Raw genomic sequence first — 23715 nt, forward strand, 5'->3', positions numbered from 1 at the left:
TCATCAGAATGTAAACTCTGTGCAATCGAGGGGGTTCCCATCTATTTTGTTCACTTGTTGCATCTGCACAGTTCAGAACAGTGCCTGACACCAAACAGTGCTCAGTAAATATTGGTTGGATAAACGAAAAGAATCTAGTGGCATCTAGTGAGAGACAAGGAGAGCTTCCTGGAAGAGGTGACCCTTAAAGAGAATGAATAATTTTTATTGTCTTAAATACATAAAACAGGGCAGCCCGGGTGGCTCAGTGGTTTAGTGCCACCTTCAGCCCAGGGCCTGATTCTGGAGACCCAGAATCGAGTCCCACGTTGGGCTCCCTGCATGGAGCCTGCTTCGCCCTCTGCCTGTGTCTCTGCCTCTGTGTGTGTGTGTGTGTGTGTGTGATGAATAAATAAATAAAATCTTTTTTTTAAAGAGAGAGACACAGAGACACAGAGACAAAAAGAGGCAGAGGGAGAAGCAGGCTCCATGCAGGGAACCCGATGTGGGACTTGATCCCAGGTCTCCAGGATCAGGCCCTGGGCTGAAGGCGGCGCTAAATCGCTGAGCCACCCGGGCTGCCCGAGACCCTTCTTTCAATTCTTTGGGTCACACACTCAAAGGAGGAATTGCAAGATCGTATGGTAATTCTATGTTAATATGTAAGTTTTTGAGGAACCACCATACTGTCTACCATAGTGCTGCACTAATTTCCATTCCCACCAGCAACACACGAAGGATCCAACTTCTCCATATTCTCAACAATGCTTATTTTTTCTTTTTTGGATCACAGCCAGCCTAAAGGTGTGAAAGAGGGTGAAATTTTGACGGAGGAGGGACAAGCCAGCTTTTCAGGCAACAGCACCCTGGAGGGGCCATGGTATGCAGTGGATGGATTCGCACACGATCTGATGTCAAAAGCCATGTGGGGTTCTGTTTACCTCCCTCTCCTGGAAAAGACTGATTCTGTAGAGTATTGGGTAGCCGGGGTCTCCCCGGTACCTTCTAATGCTGCTGTCAGAGTTCACATGGGATCAGGCCTTCTGGAACACCAGCGGCTTGCCGTGGGAGGGTGAGCCAGGAACAGAGGAATTGACACCCAAGAGGTTAGCCAATCACCCATCACAATGACCAGGGACTATGACCAAAGCAACCTGCATTACATAGGTGGGGGTTCATCTCAAAGACAGGTGTGGCAGTGGGACACAGTGGCAGCGCTCTTCATGCAGCAGGGGCACCTGGAGTTGCAGGGGCAGGAGCATCGTCGTCCCCCCGAGAGAAGGAGTGGTAGGTGCTGTTTGCACTGAAGCTGGCCCCCAGCCCCAGGAAAGGAGCTGTTTGTGCACAAAAATAATGGGACACGGGGACTATTTGAGGTCTGGCAAAACCACCGTGCTGAGCCATAGCCCACTGAATGGAGTGAGGCTCAGGGACCTGTTCCGCGGGACAGAAGCAGAGTACCCATCAAGAACCTAGGGGTCTGTGCACACTGGATAGGATGAGCTCAGATTGCTCCCATGTGTCCAGCTATAAGGCTCCCCACTAGGACTTCAGGGCTGGGGGCAGCGAGGGGCAGGATTGGACCTATCTGCTGCTATTGCTCAACTGGGAATGCAGAGCCCTGCAACTTTCTTCAACCTGGTTATCCCCAATCCCTGCTAGAAAACATGATTTGTGTTTCTGAATCAGGCAGGGTGCCTCTAAGTCCTGGGTCTGCAGCCTGCTTCCTCAGGCCAGACCAGAGCCCTGATTTGGTGGGACCATCCTGGCTCTGGGAGCCCGTTCTGTGTTTATCTTTGTGACTGGGCATTAGTGACATTATGCTGATGGCTTGAAATGGGCCATGGTCAGAGCATTTACACCTCAGGAACTGGTAAATGCTATCAACCAGTGTTTATTCATTTTCCTAAAAAAAAAAAAAAAAAAAAAAAAAAAGTGGTTGTGAAAGATTTTACCAGCACACTAACTGCCCTGCTTGAGAGGTGAATCTGATGCTCTCATCAGCTCTGATTCCTGCTGGGCCTTCTGCCCCTTTGTCCCAGGACCCCTGTCCACCTGCCCATTTATCCTTGCTGCTGCCATTAACCCTTGGATGACTGTGTAATGTGCAGGGTGGCGCTAGGAGGATTGGGGTGGTTGTGCTTGGTGGCACAGCTTTGGGGATGATGGCAGTTTTCCATCTCTTTCCTGATAAGAGACCTGTGGCAGAAGCAGGGCTAACCAACTTGTCTGTGTCTAGGTTATCTGCTATGGCAGGTGTGGTGTACCCCAGACAGGTGAGTATTGTGGATTTCTGTCCCCTGTGACCACCTCAACATTGAGCATCTTTAGCAAACAGGCCCTGGCATCTTGGGGCTCCTTCTGGTCGTCATTCTGGAATGGTGTGTATGTGTGTGAGGAGGGATGCCGGGGTGGCTCAGCCGTTAAGCATCTGCCTTTGGCTCAGGGCATGATCCTGGAGGCCCCTGGATCGAGTCCCACATTGGGCTCCCTGCATGGAGCTTGCTTCTGCCTCTGCTTATGTTTCTGCCTCTCTCTGTGTGTGTTTCTCATGAATAAATAAATAAAATATTTTTTAAAAAATAGGCAGAGGAAAGTAAGGATTTACAACTTTCTGGGAGTTCATTTATGTATTCAGCATGCATTTATTAGCACCCTCAGTGTGTCAGGCTCCATGCTAGGCTTTGAGGCTGCAGAGATGAAAAAGATTAGGTCCTAATCTAGTATACTTCATTTAATCAATTACAATTACCATAGTAAGTGCTGTAATGAGAGATGCTAAATGTACTACAAAAGCAGAGGAGAAAGAGTTTAATTTGGGCGGTGGTAAGGAATAAAAGTGTGGGATAGCTGTTTTGGGGGAGAAATTCCATCCGGGTTTTGGAGGCTATGTAGGAGTTTGCCAGGCCTTGAGGAATACAACTAGCATTTCCAGCAGGAGATAAGAACATGTGCACCTGTGAAAAGTGGAAAGTAGTGAGGTTGGAGAACAGAAGGCATGGAGGGGAGCCAAGCAGGGCAAGATGGTAAAGGTCAGTAGAAGCCAGATGATAAAGGCTCCGAATGCCAGTCCCAAAACTCGGTCTTGGTCCTATAGACAATGAGAAGCCGTTGAATGCCTTTGAGTGGAAGAATAGCAGGATGGGATCTCCTATCTTATACTCTCCCTTGTCCTGCAGGCCCCTGTGGATTTAGACATATACCAAAGCTCCTACATGGTTGACTATCAACCCTACGGGAAGGACAAATACTCCAGGGTCACACCACAAGAGGTAAGAAGTCACCCAATCTTATCTTCTGTTCAGTGGCCCACTGAAATTATCTTTACTTCATTTTTATTATGTGTGGATATTGGGGGCACTGATTTAGAACAATATCTGTTGCCAGGAGATCTAAAGAAGTCTTTTATGGGTATGCTTTGGGTATAGGTTTTAAAATGTACATCAACGCTAAGTCATGCACATGAGAGGTAAATAATATACATTCACAGTTTAAATAACGTTGACAAAACAAACACTAGTATACCCATTATCAGCCAGCTGAAAACAGCACATTAGAAGTCCCCTAGAGGGCACCCCTGGGTGGCTCAGCAGTTGGGTGTCTGCCTTTGGCTCAGGGCATGATCCAGGAATCCCAGGATCGAGTCCTACGTTGGGCTCCTGCATGGAGCCTGCTTCTCCCTCCGCCTGTGTCTCTGCCCCCCCCTCTCTCTGTGTCTCTCATGAATAAATAAATAAAATCTTAAAAAAAAAAAAGAAGTCCTCTAGAGCTGCTGTGGCCCCTCCCTTTTCCCACCTCCAGAGGTAGCCACTATACTGACTTTTGCATTAATCATTCCCTTGTGTGTCTTAAAAAAATCACTTAAATCTGTATGTATGTATCTCTTTAAACAAATATTGAAGTTTGCCTTTGAGCTCTATTATATACTGGATCATACTATTTGTACTTTTCTGTGACTTTTAATTTTTGCTGAACATTATATTACACATAATACATTATTCATTTTCTGCTGTGTAGTATCACATTGCATGAATGTGCCACCATACATTTGTCCCCTCTCCTGTTGGACATCAGAGTTTTTGCTTTCTTGCTGCTGCTCCCACTGCCCCATGCCACAGGCAGGTTGCACAGCCCAAGGCTCAGGAGTCCACCGCCCCAGGAAGGGCAATTGTCTGTCACAGGGAACATCCCTATTTGTCAAAGTGGCTGTGTCGATGCAGTAGAGGCAGCCTGTTCTGTAGTTCTCCAACCTTGCTGCCAACTCGGTATTAAAAGCCTTTCCAATTTTGACTCATTTGGTGGGTTTGAAATAATATTTTTCTTGTGCTCATAATTCTCATTTCACTGCTTATTAATGAGGTTCAGCATCTTTTTGTATGCTTACGGATATTTATTGTTCTGTGAGATATCATGTCTTTTGCACATTTTTTTTTTAATTGGGATGCTTGTCTTTTTCTTCTTAATTTGTAGGAGTTCTTTAAATATTCTGGACATGTTCCATTTGTCAGTTATACATGTGGCAACACTCTTTCCGTGAATGGAAATTTTCACTTTAACATAGTCAGCTGTTGCCATCTTTCCCTTTATCAGGTGTTCTTCTTAAGCCTCGTTCAAAAAATCCTTTTCTATCTCCAGATAACTCCATTGAAAATAAGAAGAAAATCTCTACAAACATGGAACAATTCCTGGAATATATTATTTAGTGGAAACAAAATGCAGAGCGAGATTATAACACGCATCATTTGTGTACAAACTGGGGAGTGTGGAGGAGGGTTGAGAAAGAGACTTCTTTTTCACTAGAAACCCTTTTCTATTATTTCAGTATTTCCCTGGGTCATAGTATATATATCACCATTCGAAAACCAATTAAATTTTTTTTTATTTATTTATTTAAAGACTTTATTTATTTATTTATTTATTCATGAAAGACAGAGAGAGAGAGAGGCAGAGACACAGGCAGAGGGAGAAGCGGGCTCCATGCCAGGAGCCAGACGTGGGTCTCGATCCCGGGACTCCAGGATCACGCTCTGGGCCAAAGGCAGGTGCTAAAACCGCTGAGCCACCCAGGGATCCCCTAATTTTTTTTTTTTAAATAAAGAGAAGTGTGCTCTGTCTCGGATGAGGCCAAGGAAGCTTCACCTCTCACCTCTCTCAGCCCTCCATGCATGTGATTTATTTCACAGCAGGTGAAGCTGGATGCCCAACTCCGGGACAAAGAATTGTATAGGCCCATCCCCAGCTCCAAGCCCAAGCTAGAGGATGGGTACCCCGCCTTCAGAACACTCCACATGACCGCCAGAGACCTGGGGCAGCCCGGCTTCTTCCCCCCGCAGGACCCTGGGACCGCAGCAGAGGACGAATGCAGGTTCACCAGTATCTGCCGTTCCGTGTACCCCGCTTGCCACCCCCTGTACCTGGCCCAAGGTGATCCCAACCGGGGCCGCCAGAGCACCGGCTTTCCATGCCTCCTGGAGCCTGAGCGCCAGCCTGCGGCGGACGTGGGCAAAGGCTACTTTCTACTGCCTGGCTGTCTCTGTCCTTATCACCACAAAGTCAGGTTCCCCATCTTGAACCGATGGGGCCCCTTGATGCCATTTTACCAGTAGGATGGGCAGGAGCCCCTTCGGGGGTGCCGTGGCAATCCTCCCTCTCCCAAGGAAGCCCCCTAACCACCCCCACCCCCGTGGCCCTGGGAGAACTGAAAATAAAACCCTGCAAAGGTGTCACCTTGTTCGCTGGCCAGCCCTGGGACGGCATCCCCGCCGTGGCACCACTTGCAGAAGGAGGGGGAAGGGAAAGCTGGTGCACGGAGCCTGGAATTTGGGTAACATCTCATTACAACGAAGAGCCGTGCTGAAAAGGTTCTTGCTGTTTTAAACATTTTCTTACAAAGTGGGAAAAATCATGCTTCCTGTAGTTGTCTACACGTTGAGTGTGATTGTAAAATGCTGCTGGGTCACTTTCCCTCATGCTTAGTTTGCTCACGGCCCCCACCCCTTAATGATCAGTGCAACCATTTCCAGGGCATCATTTTATACTTTCCTTCTTGGTCAGTGGAGCTTTTGTAAACATATCCCTGTGTGAGCGGTGAGGAAGCCAGGGAAGCCACCGAACAAAGAGCTGAAGAGCCGTGGCTTGAACAACATACTAGCTTCTCCCCGGTCTAAGAGTTCAAAGGGAGGCCAATGAGCAGGGCGGCGCATCACTGCTGTGGCCCCCATCTCTGGGTCGAAGGTGGCTGCTGTAGACTAAATTGTGTCCCTCTCCAAATTCATAGGTAGAAGCCCTAACCTCTCATGTAACTGTATTTGGAGATAGGGCCTTTAGGAAGTAATTAAGGTCAAATGAAGTCATAAGAGTGTGACCCTGAGATTGGCAGCCTTCGGAAAAGAGGAAGAGGAAGAGAGCTCTCTCTCTCTCTCTCTCTCTCTCTCTCAGCATACACGCACACACACAGACACACACACACTCTAAGGAAAAGCCATGAGAGGACAGACATAGCAGGGAAGGCAGGCATCTGCAAACCAGGAAGAGAAGCCGCTCTAGAGACCACCTCTGTCAGACTTTGATCTCAGACTTCCAGCCTCCAGAAGTATGGGAAAATAAATTTCTGTTGCTGAAGCCCCCTGGCCCCTGATATTTTGTAATGGTAGCCCCCAAGCTAAGACAGTGACTCGTTCAGGTATTGACATTTTCCTGTTAGCAGAAAGTGAGAAATACCCAGAGAAATACAGGTGTATTCCCTTTTAGGGCCACAAGGCAGAAATGATATTCTTCACTTCCAATCCTGTCCTCTTGGCCAGAGTTCAGCTCATGGTCCCATCAAACTGCAAGGCAGGCTGGGAGATCTACCTATATCCTGGGTGGCCATATGTCCAGCAAAAAATGAGAAGTTAGAATAGAAGGAGAGGATTATTTGGATGGATGACTATCCATTTTTGCCACAACACATGAGAAGGCTTTCCCATTGGAATCACCTTATACATCAGTGCTTCCCTAGGGGATCTTGTTAAAATGGAAATTGGGAGTTGGTTGGCCTTGGGTGAGGGCAAGATTCTGCATTTGCAACAAGCTCTCAGGTGTGCGGTGCTAGACAGGAGACCATACCTGAGTAATGAGGGTCTACACAATACTCTGCGTCTTCCTTTTCTCTCAAGTCATTATTTATGGGTCTAGTTATTTTTAATGGCTGCCCGATATTCTATTGAATTGATGGATCTTGATTTATTAAACTGCTTCCTTATTGGGGGGCAGTCATGCTTTTCCAATTCGCTTCCTACAAATTATGCAGCAATAACAATTCCTGAACATATATCCTTACAAATGATGCTTTTATTTTTCCTGTAAGACAGAGTCTCACAAGTGCTGGGTTTGTGCTGGGGGGGTGGGGTGTATGGTGTTAACAGATATCACCAGAACGGTCCCCTTCCTCCCAGCCCCTTATTCCCATCTCCTCACCAGCGTATGGATATTAGCAATCTTTTTTATTTTTGCCAATCTAATGAATAGTAAATGGTATCTCATCATGCCTTTAATTTGCAATTACTTGGCCACTAGTGAGATACAGGATCTGTTTTATATCATTAGCCATTGGGCTTCCGAGTCACATCTTTTGTCCTGAATTATCTTTTTCCTTATCAACTTATAGGAGTTTTTATGCACATTGCCCAAGTTAGCCCATTATCTAGCACATGTTCCAAACATGTTCGGTCTTAACTTTTAAATATACAATTTTAAATATGTAATCTGAACATATTTTTTTCTAACATAAAATTAATACCTTCAGTAGAAAATGTTGCAAGTGAAGAAAGGTGTGAAGGAGAAAAAGAAATCACCTCTAATCCCACTGTTCAGTCAGTGACAACTACTGTTAACATTTTGATGCCCAGGGCGGCAGATAATGGTTAGATCCTTGGGCTGTTGAGCCAGACAAATCTCAATTCACCTCTGAGTTTACTCTGTGCAGCTGAAGGGTATTCTGGAAAGTTATTTCATGTCTCTGAACAGCAATGTGCTCACCTGTAAGAGGCATTAATTAATTAATTAACTCCTACCTTCTGAGTAAATTTGCACAGCATCTGAGATAAAGTCAGTGTTCAGAGAGACCTTTTATAGACATTTTTACAAATCTCATTACTGAATACATAATTTTAAATCCTGTTTGGTCTTCATTGTACTAACTATAAGCATTGCTTCTCAACCTTAAAACTTTATAAATATCCTTGCACGAACATACCATAATTACTAATGTTAGACATTCAAGTTGTTTCCAGTTATGTATTTTTCTCTACAAAATAATCTTTTTTTCTGGAATTAGGTAGAAAAAGAAACGAAATTACTGTGTCAAAGTGTATGGATATATTCTCAGTGTGTATTACCAAGCTGCTTTCTAAACAGGTGTATCTTTAATATTAAGGAATCATGTGTTAGGTGCCATGGTCGCATTGTGGTTATGTTAGAGAGATTTCATTTTGAAATATTTACAGAAGAGTTTATTTATTTATTTATTTTTTTGAAGTTTACTTTAAAATTCTATAACGAGGGCACCTGGGTAGCTCAGTCCGTTGAGCGGTTGAGCATATGCCTTGGGCTCAGATCATGATCCCAGAGACCTGGGATCAAACCCTGAAAGGTGGGAGGGGGCTCCTTGATCAGCAGGGAGTCTCCTTCTCCCTTGCCTTCTGCCCCTCCTCCCTGGTTGTGTGTTCTCTCTCTCAATTAAATAAATAAAATCTTTTTTAAAAAATGCTGTAACAAAGCAGTTTTATAAGAACAAGGGAATAAGTAAAACAAGATCAGTGACAAAATAAAAGCTGTAGCTGATGATGGATGCTCAGAAGTCCATTGTCCTATTCTCTCCACTTTTGTGTGCATTTGAAATTTCCCATCATAGACATTAAAAACAGGAGGAAATGAGGAAGGGAGGGAAGGGAAGGAAGGGAGAAAAAAAAGAAAGATGCACCCCTTTAGACTACTGCTAGCCATTTGTAAGCATATCTAATTCATAATATCCTTGTTATCATTGCATCTTTCAGCAAGAAAGAAAAACACGAAGGAAGGTAGGAAAGGAGGGAAAGGAAGGGAGGGAAGGGGAAAGGAAGGAGGGAGGGAAGGGAGAAGGGGAGGGAGGTAGGGAGGGAAGGGAGACGGAGACTCCCTGCTGATCAAGGAGCCCCTAGACAGTTTTAACACATGTTATTTCCACAAAATGATTTAGGTTAGGTGAAAACATTCCTAACAATAGCCACCCTTTAGGGAGCAGGCTCTGTGCTGCACACATCACACACATTATTTTGTCCTCACATAACGGTGAAGAAACAGAGGTTCAGGGAAGTTAAGTGACACTCGGGAGGCACACATGGTAAAGCCAGAATTTGAATCCTAGATTTATCTGATTCTAGCCCCAATGGCCCAGTCATTTTTAGAATGGTTGCATGCCATTTTTATTCTAAACAAATGATGGAAAGCCCTTCAGTATGATAGCTGTCTTGCTCCCTAATGTCCAAGTTTCCTGGATTAACCACCCATTGGGGGAACAATCACTCAACCAAGATGGACAGATGCAGAGCTCCCTCTGGATTCTAAGTCTGAGGTGTTCAGGAGGTCATAACCCCCATCAGACTCATGAGGGCTGTGACTCCCTGTGCTTAAGATCTGAAATGGACCACAGAGACATGCCCTAGGGCTCCCTGGGAGGGGTCATGGGCAGACCGGGGTTCTGGGCCGCTGGGTGAGGGCAGGAGAGCATAGGGAGGGACTGGCTCCAGTGACCAGGATGACTGAAGACCCCAACACGCCACACTTGAGACGCTGGCCACACAGTCCCACGGGGAGGCTTCATGGTGACCCTGAGCTGTGTCTGGGCAAGACCGCTGAAGTCCAGAGAGCCCCCCTCAGCAATCTCTTTCCGACTGGGCCGTTGCTGTCCCCACCGCAGGCACTCAGGAGCACCTCCTGCAGGTCCTCCCCATATCCCCCTCCCCACCCCCCCCCACCCCCCCAGCGATCTGAAGGCACAGGTCATTATTCCTCATCTCCTGCCTAACCTGGCTCCGTGGCCCTCCACCTGCACACGACCCTTCCCACCCCGGGTCCCCGCCTTCCCCAGGCGCACACTGCCCACCTCTGTGCCTGTGCACTTGCTGTTTCTTTCTGTCTGCTAGAAACACCCCCTCCACCCCCATGCTGAGTTATTGTCTCCTTGGAAAAGCCTGTCTTGACAATCCCCTGTCCCTAACAGTTTGCCTTTCCTGCGAGAGTTCCCAAGTCCTGTGAGTTCCCACGTCTCTCAGAGGGGTGCTGTAAGGCCAAACACCTAGGGCCCAGCAGAGAAGCTCAATCATTGCTAGAACTTTTTAATTTGTATTTTTATTGGTCTTTAGAATTATTACGGTTTTATTTATCTCCGAGAGTGTTTTATTTATTTTTGTTGCTCCTGGAACCTGGCATACAGTAGAGGCTCAATAAATATTGAAGGAATGTAGGGGGTAGGAAGGAGGAAGGGCTTTCCAATGGGAAGCCCAGCAATGAAGTGGCCCCAGGCCTGACCTCCGGGCACTTTCTGCAGCAGCTCTCCTGGCTCTTGCCTCTAGAAGCTTCAGGCTCCCTGCAGGGTTGTGAATCCACCTTCAGCCAAGGAAGCTCTCAGTACCTGGTGATGTCAGGTGAAGTTGCCTGATTGACATTCCTCAGGATGGCTTTGCCCACTGAATTCTACTCTTTACCAGATGGAGTTGTCTTTGGGAAGACAGCAGGACTGTGGGAACTCCACACTGGCTTTGGGCCACCCTCATACATTTCCCAGTCCCTACTTTGGCCCTAGTGCAATAGCTGTGTTTAATTAATAGATTCAGGAGAAACCTGCTTTGCTCAGCAACATTCTAATATTCGCAGAAGAAGATTCCCAGGTCCTGGTTCAGTTTACTCCTGGGGCAGAACACGGCTGCACACCAGCAGCCATCCCGGCCGTCTTTATTCCTCTTGCATTTTTTAGAGCCCCCTGAAGTACCTCAACATAAGCGAGAAAGCACATAGTGCCACTGGGTGTGCCAGCCCATGTCAGGCACAGCACAGATCTTACCCTATTACAAACCTACTATAAGCATCACTTAATACAGCTGTCAACCCTCTTTGATAGCTGCGGAAACTGAGGGCTCAGGCAATTTGGTCAAAGGTAACAGGATTTGGAGTTAGGCTTCTTTCTTCCATGAAATCTCACTTCCATAAAAGCCTTCACTTTTGGGGGTACCTTGGCTCAGGGCATGACCCTGGGGTCCTGGGATCGAGTCCCACATTGGGCTTCCTGCATGGAGCCTGCTTCTCCCTCTGCCTGTGTCTCTGCCTCTCTCTCTGTGTCTCTCATGAATAAATAAACAAATCTTTAAAAACCAAACCAAACCAAACCAAACCAAACCAAAAAACCCCTTCAGTTTTATCATCTATAAAAAGAGAGTAATTACGTTCCTTTCACAAGGTACAAACATGAGTGAACTAAAAAAAATTTTTTTTTCAGGTTAATAAAGTGCCCCTTTCAACTATTAACATAAAAGACAAGGAGCTGACACCTGTTTTGCTGCCCTTGCTTGGAGATTTGCCTGGCCCAGTACCGTGCCCCACCCCCAGCATGAAGTCAACCTGAAGGGATGTTTTTGTCATTCCTTGGCCTGGGGAGGAGCCCTGATTCTGATGCTGCAGAAACAGGATTGGGAGGCTCCAAGATAATGCTAACAGCCCTTACATGTGTATATTTTTCTGAGTTTACAAAACACAGCCACAGATGGTATCTCCCTTCAATCTCATTTCATCTCAGTGACATAGGAAATCTTACTCCCATTTCACAGAGGGGACCAGTAGCTAAAGGCTGAGTGGGGATGCAGACCCCCACTTGTTTTCAGGGGGTGCCTTTTCTAGATCAAGCAGCCATTCACCACTGATCCTTAGCTCTGAAAGAGTGCCTTGTATTTGAGCACTTCGGTAAAATGCTGATTCCTCAGTTCCACCAGGTCTGGATGGAGGGTCACCAGGTCTGAAGCAAACTCCAAAAATCTGTATTTTTATCCAGGTCATGTGAAGGTTGGGTCGCTGGTGCTATGTGGGTCACACTTTGAGAAGCAGCAGAGGAGGATGCGGAATTCTTGGAAGTCTCTGGGCAGACTAGTAAATCTCTGCTGGTGATAAACATAACTGGAGTGGGTGTGGGAGTGGTGGGCGTGAGGGCTGGAGGAAGATCAGAGCAGGTGTGCATATTGAAATATCTCAAGAATGTTTGGACCAAGCACCATGCCGGAATGTGTTCATTTATTTCCAAACATTAAATATATATTTTGCTTCTATGAGGTACCTAGAGTAGCCAAACCTGCAGAGGCAGAGGGTAGAATGTTGGCTGCCCACGGCTAGGAGGAGAGGGGATGGGAGGCACAACAGTGTGATTGTACTTACTGCCACTGAACTATACACTTAAAAATGGGTGAAATTAGGTACCTGGGTGGCTCTGTGGTTGAGCGTCTGCCTTCAGCTCAGGTTGTGATCCTGGGGTCCTGAGATTGAGTCCCACATCAGGCTCCCGTGAGGTACCTGCTTCTCCCTCTGCCTCTTTCTCTGTGTCTTTCATGAATAAATAAATAAAATCTTTTTTAAAAAAATGGGTGAAATGTACCTTTTATGTTAGGTGTATATTTTATCACCATATATATATATATGTGTGTGTGTGTGTTTATATGTATGTGTGTGTATATCTATCTGTCTATCTATCTATCTATCTATCTATCTATCATCTATCTATCTATATATTCCCCATAGGAAAGGGAGCTTCTCTAAGTATGACCTAATATCTGGAAACTATAAATTAAAAAAAATAATAATACATTGCCTACATAATAATAAAAATTTCTGCATGGAAAAAACTACACAAAATCAAAATACTCAAAATCAAAAGGCAAAGAACAAACTGAGAAAATATTTGCAATACAAATGACAAAAGCATCTGAGTCCCTTGTATACCAAGAAGAAAAAGACCAACAATGCAAGGAAAAAATTCCTTTTTAAATTCAATTATTTGTGCTTTTAGCAAATATTTGTTTAACACATGTGTGCCTGACAGAGTTCTAAGTGCTGGGAACCTAGCAAGAAATAAATAAACAAATAAAAATAATATTCAGATGTGGAGATTCCATACCAGTTGGGGAAAATGACAATAAACTAAATCAGGAAAGTATATAATGGGTTGGAAAGTAATGAGTGATAGGGAGGAAAGGAGAGCAGGCGTGGAGGACAAGACAGCTGGGCTGAGGGGCATAGGTTAAGTGGTTCATCAGAGCAGGTCTCACTGTGAAGGTGATATTTGAGCAAAGCCCCGAGGGGGAGAGAGATATTCTCACGGTGATGAGTGGGGCCAAATGACCAGGAAAGACCCTGAAGGGTCAGGCCTGGGAGGCTGTCAGGGCAGCACAGTGAGGTCAGGGAAGTCACAGGGTCCAGCACAATTGTCTACAGATGGGTGAGCGGGTGCAAAGGCTCTTAGTGTTCTTTCACATGAGATGGGAGCCACTGGCAGGTAATGAGCAAAGAGATGACATAACCCAATTTTTGTTTTTGTTTTTGTTTTTTTTTTAAAGATTTTACTTACTTATTTCAGAGAGTGACAGAAAGAGAGCACACATGGGGGGAGGAGGAAGGACAGAAGGAGAGTGAGAGGCAGACTCCCTGCTGAGGGACTCTATCCCAGGACCCTGGGATCATGACCTGAGCCAAAGTCAGATGCTTAACCAACTGAGCCACCCAGGTGCCCCCCTAAATTTTTCCCAATTTTTAAAGAAAGATCTTGGCCACTGGATTACAAAAAGTCTCAGAGGGACAAAGGCAGAGGCAGAGAAATGGATTAGGAGAATCCAGGCAGGAGATGCTGGTGACCGGGACCAAAGCATCAGCCATGGAAAGAGTAAGTGGCTGGCTTTGGGATGTCTTTGAAGGGACAGCCAGTGGAATTTATTAAGAGATTGGCTGGGGGGCACGGGAGAGAAAGAAAGGCGTCAAGATGACTCCATGTTTTGGGCTTGTGCAAAGGGGAAAGGTGAGCTGCTTTTCTTTGAATTGGAGACTGATGACAATTGAAATGGGTTTTGGAGGGGATCAGTTTGAATCAGGCAATATAAAATCCAAAATGCCTCTAGAACATCCAAGTGCAGATTTGAAGAGGCAGTTGGCTACACAGGAGAGGTCAAGACCAGCTGGAGATCAGAACTTGGCAGTCAACAGCTTATGGGTGGTATCGAAAACCAGGAGACCTGACGCCAGTGCCAAGGTGAGGAAGTGGTCCAAGGCCTGACGTCTGGGGCAGGTCATAGTTGAGAAGTCAGGGAGATGGGGAGGAGCTGTTAGGTGGGAAGATAACCAGGGGAATGTGATGTTCTGGAAACCAGGTGAAGAGAGGTGTCAGGGAGGAAGGAGTCATCGTAGGATCGGTGGGGTCAGTTGCTGCTTCAGGGCCAGCAGGTGAGAGCACTGAGGATTCCTGCCGGATGCAGAAAGGTTGTTGACACCCTGGCAAGGAGCCTGGGGTGGGGCTGGGGGAAGAAGCCTGGCAGGAGAGATTGAGACAGAAGAAATGGGAGCACTGAGAACAGAGAACAGTTGAGAAGCTTTGAAGTAAAGGGTGGTGGGGGAGGGGAACAGAAAAATGGGCAAGGATGTGCAAAGGTCACAAAAAAGGAAATACAGGGATCCCTGGGTGGCGCAGCGGTTTGGCGCCTGCCTTTGGCCCAGGGCGCGATCCTGGAGACCCGGGATCGAATCCCACGTCGGGCTCCCGGTGCATGGGGCCTGCTTATCCCTCTGCCTGTGTCTCTGGCTCTCTCTCTCTCTATGTCTATCATAAATAAATAAATAAATCTTTAAAAAAAAAAAAAAAAAGGAAATACATATGGCTTTTAAACACATGAAAAGATGCTGGACTTCATAATCAAATAAACCACTGAGATGTCATTTTACACCTAGTATTAAGAGAAGTTAATACTATATCGTTGGGAGGGCAGAGAATCCAACCATCATTCCTTGTTTTAGGACTTTTAAATTAGTACAGCCTTTCTGCTAGGTAAAAATGCACTTACTCTTTAACTGGGTAATTCTACTCCTTGGAATGTCCCAGTGCATAAAGTCACACAGATATTCAATGACTATGTACAGGTATATTCACAGCATCATTATTTATAATATTTATAATAAAACCCTGGAAGAACTCCAGATGTCCATCAACTAGCCTCACAGCGCAGCCATACATGGAACACAAGCAACTATACATAGATGTGACAGGATCGTTCTGGACCAGTAAACAAGGAAAGCAAGTGTGTATCATCTCTCATTTGTGACGAAAGGCGACACCTACATACATGCCTGTGCAAGTCTGGGAGGCTTCTAGGAACACACGCAAGAAACTGAAGACAGGGGTGACCCTGACCCTGGAAAGGTAGACTGGGGTTCAAAGGTGGAGACATATTTTCCTTTTGCACTGTTGGAAATTTTACCCACAAACATGTACTGTGTTAAGAGTTCATTTTAAAATAAAAACTTCCGGGGCACCTGGGTGGCTCAGTGGTTGAGCGTCTGCCTTTGGCTCAGGGCGTGATCCCGGGTCCTGGGATTGAGTCCTGAACTGAGTTCCCTGTGGGGGGCCCTCTGCCTATGTCTCTGCTTCTCTCTCTGGGTCTCTCATGAATAAATAAATTACAAAATAAAATAAAAAAACTTCTATAGTGAGGTCATACCAAGCAGAGTTGGAGAAGACTTTCGGGTGATCTAACCCAATGGCTCCCACACCCCAGTCCATGGTCGGGGCTGCATCAGAATCACCGGGGGGCTGTGAGGACACCGAGCTGATGTGCAGAGTCGCATCTTGAGGCCCTAATTGTGTGGGTAACCGCTCCTCAGGTCATTCTGCAACAAGGCAGAAGAATTCGGTGGGCACTGTGCTCACCACAGCATGTCAAGCATGTCAAGTGTCAAACACTGCTCTGGGGGCTGTCCTCCACCCCCAACCCCAGGAACAATCAGGTAAGAAGACCCCAGAGAGCATCCCTATCGATAAGAAGAGACCGTTGATAAAGCAATATAATAGCTTGCATGAACTATTTTACAGAAGATAACTCATGCCTTTAGCAGCCCTATGAGGGCAGGCACTCTTACTATCCCTGTTTTATAGATGAGGAAACAGAGGCATAGAAAAGTCACAAGCTAGCGGCAAGCAGTTGAGCTAGGATTTGAATCTCAGCAGTCTCGCTCTTAAGATTATAAATATGATGAGGGGCGCCTGGGTGGTTCCAGTCAGTTAAGCATCTGCCTTCAGCTCCGGTCATGATCCCAGGGTCCTGGGATTGAGCCCTGATGGGGCTCCGTGCTCAGCGGGAGTCTGCTTCTCTCTCTCCTCCCAGCTTGTGTGCTCTCTTTCACATAAACAAGTAAAATCTTAGGAAAAAAAGATTATAAACATGATGAAAAGAAAAAAGAAAAGGATTTGGCCTGACAGAGTGGAAGAGCCCCTCCGGTAGGTGGTGAGAGCAGATCTCCTTGCTAACCCGAGAGACAAAGACTGCAGGGGGACAGACTCGTGGCAAACACTGGGCCCTCTGATGGAGCCCATGGCTGGCTGCACTCATGGGACAGGAAGAAGGCCAGCACGACTGGCTGTGCCAATTGAGAAGGACAGACTGAGTGAATATCTGATCACTTTAAAGCAGCATTTCTCTCTGGTGTGAACTTCCTTAGGTGGCGGGGAATACCTGCACTGCCTATTCCATTACATGCCAGTCCTGTTCTTTAGGAAAGTCTTCCTTGGCTTGAGTTTTGCTGACTTCCCCCAACAGCCACTCTCTCTTCTGGATTAAGAGAACCTCTAAGTTCTTTAGGGGGCCATGGCCACCTGGACTAAAAGCCTACATTTCCCAGTTCCCCTTGCATAAAATGTGGCCATCTAAGTTTCAGCCGAGGGGCCGTAAGTAGAAGTGACGTGTGCGTCTTCCCCTCCTCCATCTAGTAGCTTAGACAAATTGTGAGCCAGATGAACCTTGTGGATGGCAAGACAAGAGAGAAGGAGGCTGGATGTCTGAGTGGTACCCAGCAGTCATATCAGCTCTGGAATGTCCCATGGGAGAGGAACAAACTACCAAAGGTTCTCAACCTTGACCAAACATTAGACTCACCTGAAGGAGCTTTAAAAAAAAAAGTTTATTACTTGTCCCCTCCTCCTCAATTTCTGATTTAATCAGTCTGGGGTACAGCTTGAGCATTAGATATTTTAAAAGTTTCCAGCCACGGTTGAGAATCGATGGTTTGGGCGCCTGGGTGGCTCTATCGTTAAGCATCTGCATTCGGGTGAGGTCATGATCCTGGGGTCCTGGGATGGAGCCCTGTATCGGGCTCCCTGCTCATTGGGGAATCTGCTTTTCCCTCTTCCCTTCACCCCACTTGTGCTCACTCTCGCTCATTCTGTCTCTCAAATAAATACATAAAACCTAAAAAAAAAAAAAAAAAAAGAACCTGGGATGCCTGGGTGGCTCAGTGGTTGAGCATCTGCCTTTGGCTCAGGGTGTGATCCTGGGGTCCCGGAATTGAGTCCCACATCGGGTCCCCAGGATCACATCCTGGGCCGAAGGCAGCGCTCAACCACTGAGCCACCCAGGCTGCCCTCTCCTTAGTTTAAAAGTCAAATTCATGGGACACCTGGGTGGCTCAGTGGTTGAGCATCTGCCTTCGGCTCAGGGCATGATCCCAGGATCCAGGATCAAGTCCCACATCGAGCTCCTTGCAGGGAGCCTGCTTCTCCCTCTGCCTGTGTCTCTGCTGCTCTCTGTGTGTGTCTCTCGGGAATGAATAAATAAAATTGAAAGTAAATAAAAATTTGAAAGAAGGTTGAATTCATGAGCTTGGCATTGGAGGCCCTGCACCAGGTGACCAGCTAAGCCTCAATTCTGAATAATCACCCTGTGCTTGCTCAGCTCAGGAATAATGACTGAACCTCAGTCTTCCCTCAAGCTGCCTAGCTCCTCAGCTTCTCTGTTTGTCACCTCTTTTCTCCTCCCTCTATCCACATGAACCCTCCCCTCCTCCAAAATCCCTGCTTCCTAGATTAGATCTCAAGATTACAATCTCTGACTCTCCTCCTGATCAGCCTTCATCCCAATGATGGCAGAAGAAGGAGGAGGCATGTCACCTGACGTCAGATTTGAAGAACCTTCCAGCAAGAGCAATGGGACTATTTGCTGGGCACAGCTTTTGAAAAGCCAAAACTCATCAGAGCCAGGACTAGTTAGGATACAGGTTTAGGTGTGTATAACACAAACCCAAATCAACAGTGCCATAAACCATAGGTTCTTTTTTTTAAAAAAAGATTTTATTTATTTATTTATGAGAGACACAGAGAGAGAGAGAGACAGAGACACAGGCAGCGGGAGAAGCAGGCTTCCTGCAAGGAGCTTGATGTGGGACTTGATCTTGGATCCCGGGATCATGCCCTGAGCTGAAGGCAGATGCTCAACCACTGAGCCACCCAGGTGTCCCATGAATTTGACTTTTAAACTAAGGAGAGGGCAGCCTGGGTGGCTCAGCAGTTTAGCGCTGCCTTCGGCCCAGGGTGTGATCCTGGGGACCTGGGGTCAAGTCCTACATCTGGCTCCCTGCATGGAATGAAGCCTCTGCCTGTGTCTGTGTCTCTCATGAATAAGTAAAATCTTAAAAAAAAAAAAAATTAAGGAAGACCAGGAGCTTTCAGAGGATAGTAAGTAGGGAATAAATCACATGGCCAGATTTGTGCTGTCATATCAGTATGAAAATTGGGGGGGGGGCAGTTTTGAGGTCCAGTGAAAGGTAATATATAGACACAACTTACTTGAGTCTTAAGTTTTACTAGATGCCTCACGTTGATTTACTTGAAGCTTTAATCACCCTAGAGTTCTGGCTGAATGCACTTGTATTGCTTCCAGGCTGCTTTTTCCCCAACCTGCATTGGTCCAGATTTTAGCGATCTGGAGGAAGGTTATAGCTCCGTTCCCCACAGGGGTTGCTTGGGAGATACTAGCAGAATTACTTGTGGCCCTACTGCTTTTTATTGATGCAGCCCAGAGTTCCAGCCCGCTCTCTCAGCAGCTGAGGCTACAGGAGGAAGATTGAAATATAGCTAAAGCCTCACACACAATCTATTGCAAATATTAATGTGCATATGGATCACTCGGGGCTCCTCTTGAAATGTGGATTCTGACCCAGCAGGTCTGGGATTGAACCTGATTCTGCATTTCTGCCATTGTTCCCAGTCCAGCAGCCACACTGCAAGTGGCAAGGCCTACGCTTCTCAGCCTTGACTGCACCTGGGAATCACCTGGGAGCTTTAAAAACTCCCAATACCTGGGCCGGACACCCAGTGCTTATGTTAGAGGGCTGGAGCGTAGCCTGACTGTCAGCATTATTTTTAGAGGACCCAGCTTTTTAAACTGCCTTCAAGATCAAGAAGAGTGCTTTAGAATTATCTAGGAGCTTTTTTTTTTTTTTTCTTTAATGTAGGTTCTAGGGCAACCATTTTATTTTAGTAAGTGCCCCCAGAGATGCTGCTGCAGGTGAATGATACTTAGACTTGGAAGCTTTCCCCTCTGAAGATGCCTGAGGGCAGTAATTCCCGAGAAAAAGGCTGGCAGGGGGTTGGGGTGGGTGGTAGTGGGGGGCGCTGATTCTCAGAATTAGCAAGTGCCCATTAGACGCCGCTGGGCCTCTACAGCAGCAAGGCAACAAGGAGGAAATCACGTTTAAAGAGACGATCCCTTTACTTGCCTTTCCCACTAAGGTTAATCCATCTGTGTGACTGTTTCTGTAGAACAGATCCCAGAAGTAAAATCGCTGCATGATGAAGAAGCAGCTTTCAGATTACGACAGATACCTCCCCAAAAAATTCATTGACACGCACCCCAGGTAAATCTTTCTGCCCTGCAGGGAGGACGTGGCTTTCACTTGCAGCTCCCTGGGGAGTAGCGAGGTCGAGCTCTTGTCATTCGCTGACTTACTTACGACTCGCCTGGTTTGCGGGACTATACTCGTGGGGGGGGAAGTCCCTGGACTTAAACCCCCGGTGCCCCTCCGGGGGGGCAGGTGAGCATCCCCCGCCCGCCGAGGGCCCGCGGCTCCCGCCACCTCCTGCGGCCCCGCGCAGCCCGTGCCCCGCCGCGGCTCCGGGAACCGGCCCCAAACCCGAGCCTTCCCTCGGTGTCTTGTCGCCCCCTGGTGGCCAGTGTGAGCTCCGCTTCCCTCCCGGGGCCGGTTCCTCGCGAACCTTTCCTGGCGCCGCTCCCGGCTGCGCGGGCGCTCGGGCCCGACCCGGGGAATCCGGGGCCGCATCCACACGCATCTCTGATCTCCAAACCCTCTGGCCACACTGCGCCCCGGCTCCCCGCGGGGACCATCGAGGGTAGAGTCCCAGGCTGCCCTGTTGACCGGCAGCTTGGGGTCACAGTCCTGGAAGAAAGCAGGAATTAGCAAACTGGAACCCCTCGCCCTGCCCCGCAGGCAGCCCTAGAGCCCTCCGGATAACCACGGACGCTCCTTGGTTGCTCTAATCACAACCGTGTTTTCACAGCAGCATCACACGGTATCCTCACGCGATCAAACGCCAGCCTCTCTAGAGCTTTGTCACAGGCATATCCAGTTTCTACATGTTTGCAGAATCATTTTAATGCTGCATATTGTACTGTGCGATGGTTTTTCTTTCCTTCTTCACCTCCCGGTTTCCTTCCTTTCTGCTCCTTGAGTGCCCAACAGTAACAGCCAGCACTTCTCTCTGTATCTTTCCCTCTGGTTTTATAATCCTAGAATTGCACATAGGCACCTATTCGTGTCCCTCTAACCCCTACTGCTGTCATCTGGTCCTCGCAATAAGTCTTGCCCAAATATGGCCATTTTGGAGTTCAGGAACCTGACGTTATGACTTCATTGACCTATTTGCTGAGTGCTTACTACTTATCAGGTTCTGTGCTAACTATCACTCTTAGCTGAATCTTCACAGCGTGTTATTTGCAGTTGAGGGAATAGCACAAAGAAAACTGTAAAGCAGTAAATAGTAACCTGGCCAACAGTGATGCCAAAGCCCGGTGAGGTCTTGTCACCTGTCACTCCTCTAAATGCCCTCTGGATTGAAGGGAACTCAGTGAAGTGGAATTGTTATGCTAAGAGGGTGGTGGGATGATGAGGGCATTATTACCAGTTTCCTGCTGTGTTTCTCCGGTTATTTTAATAATTGCGTTCCTTCCTCACACGCAAAACAGCAATCAAAAGGTCTGGGTTGCAGAGGTCCTAGTAGAATTAAATGAGATCCTCTTAAATCTTTCTAAAGACAGAGCAGGATACACAGATGAGATCAATGGACATATCGCAAATACGGCTTATTGGTTTCCTTTTTTCTCGTCTTGTTAATGTTATCAATCCTGAAAGTAGTGTATTCATTGGGAGAAGTCAGACAATACTGAAATTAAGTTAAGTGAAGTTAATACTCTCCTCCTCATTCCCCTCCCCCAACTCTAAGTCTCCTGAGGTAACCAGCGTGGCATCGTGTAGGGTGTAGATACTTCTAAACTCTATGCCTGCGGAAATGTTTCATTTAAACAGATGCAGAAGCTGTTGCATCTGGACTATTCACACTCCTCTGCTACTTGCAGATTTGTCATTTATCTGCTTAACAGACAGTTGATAATCCCACTCATGCTGCTGACTCTTGCATGATATCCATAGTATGAATGCATCCTTACTAGCCATTACCCCGAGTATTTCTTCAAATTTTAAAAAATATTTTATTTATTGATGATAGACATAGAGAGAGAGGCAGAGACAGGCAGAGGGAGAGACAGGCTCCATGCCGGGAGCCCAACGTGGGACCCGATCCCAGGGCCCCAGGATCACACCCTGGGCCAAAGACAGGCACTAAACCGCTGAGCCACCCAGGGATCCCCCGAGTATTTCTTCAAATGGAGACAGAACATCCTTTCCCCTTCATTACTTCCCAGCATCAGACCCTCTCCCTGCCTCTGGGCAGGCTTGTGACCTTTCTGCATAGTGAATATTGTCCCAGGCTGTTTCTGGAGGCACCCAAGCTCTGTGCCGGCAAACCACATTTTCTTTCTCCTCTTCCCACCCACATTCTTGCTGCTGGCAAGATAGGAACTGATCCCAAAAATGCTGTCATCCCAACAATGTTCTCTGAGTGCTCTTTACAAGCCCATGTCATTTCAGCCCGAGGCAGCTAGGGAGCCACACACTGATGCCCGCCTTTGGAGAAATCCTTCAGAACGCAGCATCACAGAGCAGTGGAGGAGGATCCTCCTCTGGCCGGTTGGGGACCAGCGTCTGTAAGGCTTGCCAAGGGAGCTCTCTGGGCTGCTACTGCCCTGGCTTGGGCGGGGCCTCTTACTCCTTCTCCCTAAAGGCCTCCTGCCTGGTTCTCCAGCTCCAGCTCCTTCTCCCTCCAGCCAACCCTCCTCCTCACTTATCCTAGTGATCTTGGCGATCTTCAAATATTGTTACATCATTTTATAGCTCAGCCACTTTCAATGGCTTCCCATTTTCTCCAGAATAAAGCCCTAACTTTTTACCACAGAGTCCTAGGACTCTGGGAAACTCCTCATTTTTCAAAGGGCACTTCTGTCCCCAAACCACATCCTTGTTCTTCTGGATTCCATCCAAGTTCCTGCACCTGAAATTGGGGAGCCAGCTTCTCCTTCACCTATGGTCAGTTCATTCCAGGGTCCTGGCCTTTCTGCCTCAAAAATCATCCTCAAATTCACCTATTCTTTCCACTCCCACTACTGAAGGCTGTCTTCCTCATTCCTCCTCTTCCCCACAAGCCTTCCCCTGGGCTGTCCCTGCTACCTTCCCCAGTCTTGTCTTCTTTTTTCTTTTGTTTGTTCCCTTCCCTTCCCTTTTAAAAAAGTATTTATTGGGATCCCTGGGTGGCTCAGCGGTTTAGTGCCTGCCTTTGGCCTGAGGTGTGACCCTGGAGACCCGAGATCGAGTCCCACATCAGGCTCCCTGCATAGAGCCTGCTTCTCCCTCTGCCTGTGTCTCTGCCTCTCTCTCTCTCTCTCTCTGTGTGTATCTCATGAATAAATAAAATTTAAAAATAAAAATAAAAAAGTATTTATTTGCGAGAGAGAAAGATAGCAAGAGCAAGCATAAGAGGGGGTAGGAAAAACCAGACTTCTTACAGAGCAGGGAGCCCGATGCAGGGATCCCAGGACCCTGGAAACATGACCTGAGTTGAAGGCAGATGCTTAACTGACTGAGTCACCCAGGCACCCCGTCCACTTGAATTTAAGAGCAGCTTATGGCAAAAGCATTCTGAGACACCCTGTGGTTGAATTTTATCATATCTGGTATGTTTATGTCAGTCATGTGTGGATACACGTGTCTCATAATGTGTTGTTTGGAGGAGGGAAAAGAGCTCTACCTCAACCATTTCCTTCTTGGTGGGGAAAGAGCTGAAAACGAGCCCCCTGGTGGCAGCTACTGTAGTTGCATGGGTAGAATCTGGAGGGGGATGTCTCCTTAAGCAGTGCCCTGCAAATCTAGTTATGGAAAGATGGAATGTCCCCAGAAGTGGACCAGAAAGCATTCAGAGTTTTTGCTTAGCCTTTGACTTATGCAGGAGTAGGGCCGAGTCACTCTATGGCCCGTGGTTAGGTTGGAAACTTGTTCTGTCTCCACTTTCTCATAGAAATG

The 23715-nt window shown here is 47.0% G+C and overlaps 1 protein-coding gene across 3 annotated transcripts; it reads left to right on the plus strand.

Annotated features, from left to right (window-relative positions):
- Positions 1 to 799: 799 nt before the first annotated feature.
- On the plus strand, positions 800 to 5702 carry SPMIP9 (sperm microtubule inner protein 9). 3 transcript variants are annotated; one of them, XM_077843216.1, is made up of 4 exons: positions 800 to 859; positions 2219 to 2255; positions 3159 to 3251; positions 5166 to 5702. In XM_077843216.1, the coding sequence occupies exons 2-4, from the start codon at positions 2229 to 2231 to the stop codon at positions 5583 to 5585; spliced, it is 540 nt and encodes a 179-aa protein (XP_077699342.1). In that variant the 5' UTR covers positions 800 to 859; positions 2219 to 2228; the 3' UTR covers positions 5586 to 5702. The 3 variants fall into 3 exon arrangements, with proteins under 3 accessions (XP_077699342.1, XP_077699343.1, XP_077699344.1); XM_077843217.1 differs by having other exon boundaries at positions 839 to 859; positions 5163 to 5702; XM_077843218.1 differs by lacking the exon at positions 800 to 859 and adding an exon at positions 1147 to 1266 and having other exon boundaries at positions 5163 to 5702.
- Positions 5703 to 23715: the final 18013 nt, after the last annotated feature.

Source organism: Canis aureus, chromosome 12 (assembly GCF_053574225.1).
Source record: "Canis aureus isolate CA01 chromosome 12, VMU_Caureus_v.1.0, whole genome shotgun sequence".
NCBI lineage: Eukaryota > Metazoa > Chordata > Mammalia > Carnivora > Canidae > Canis > Canis aureus.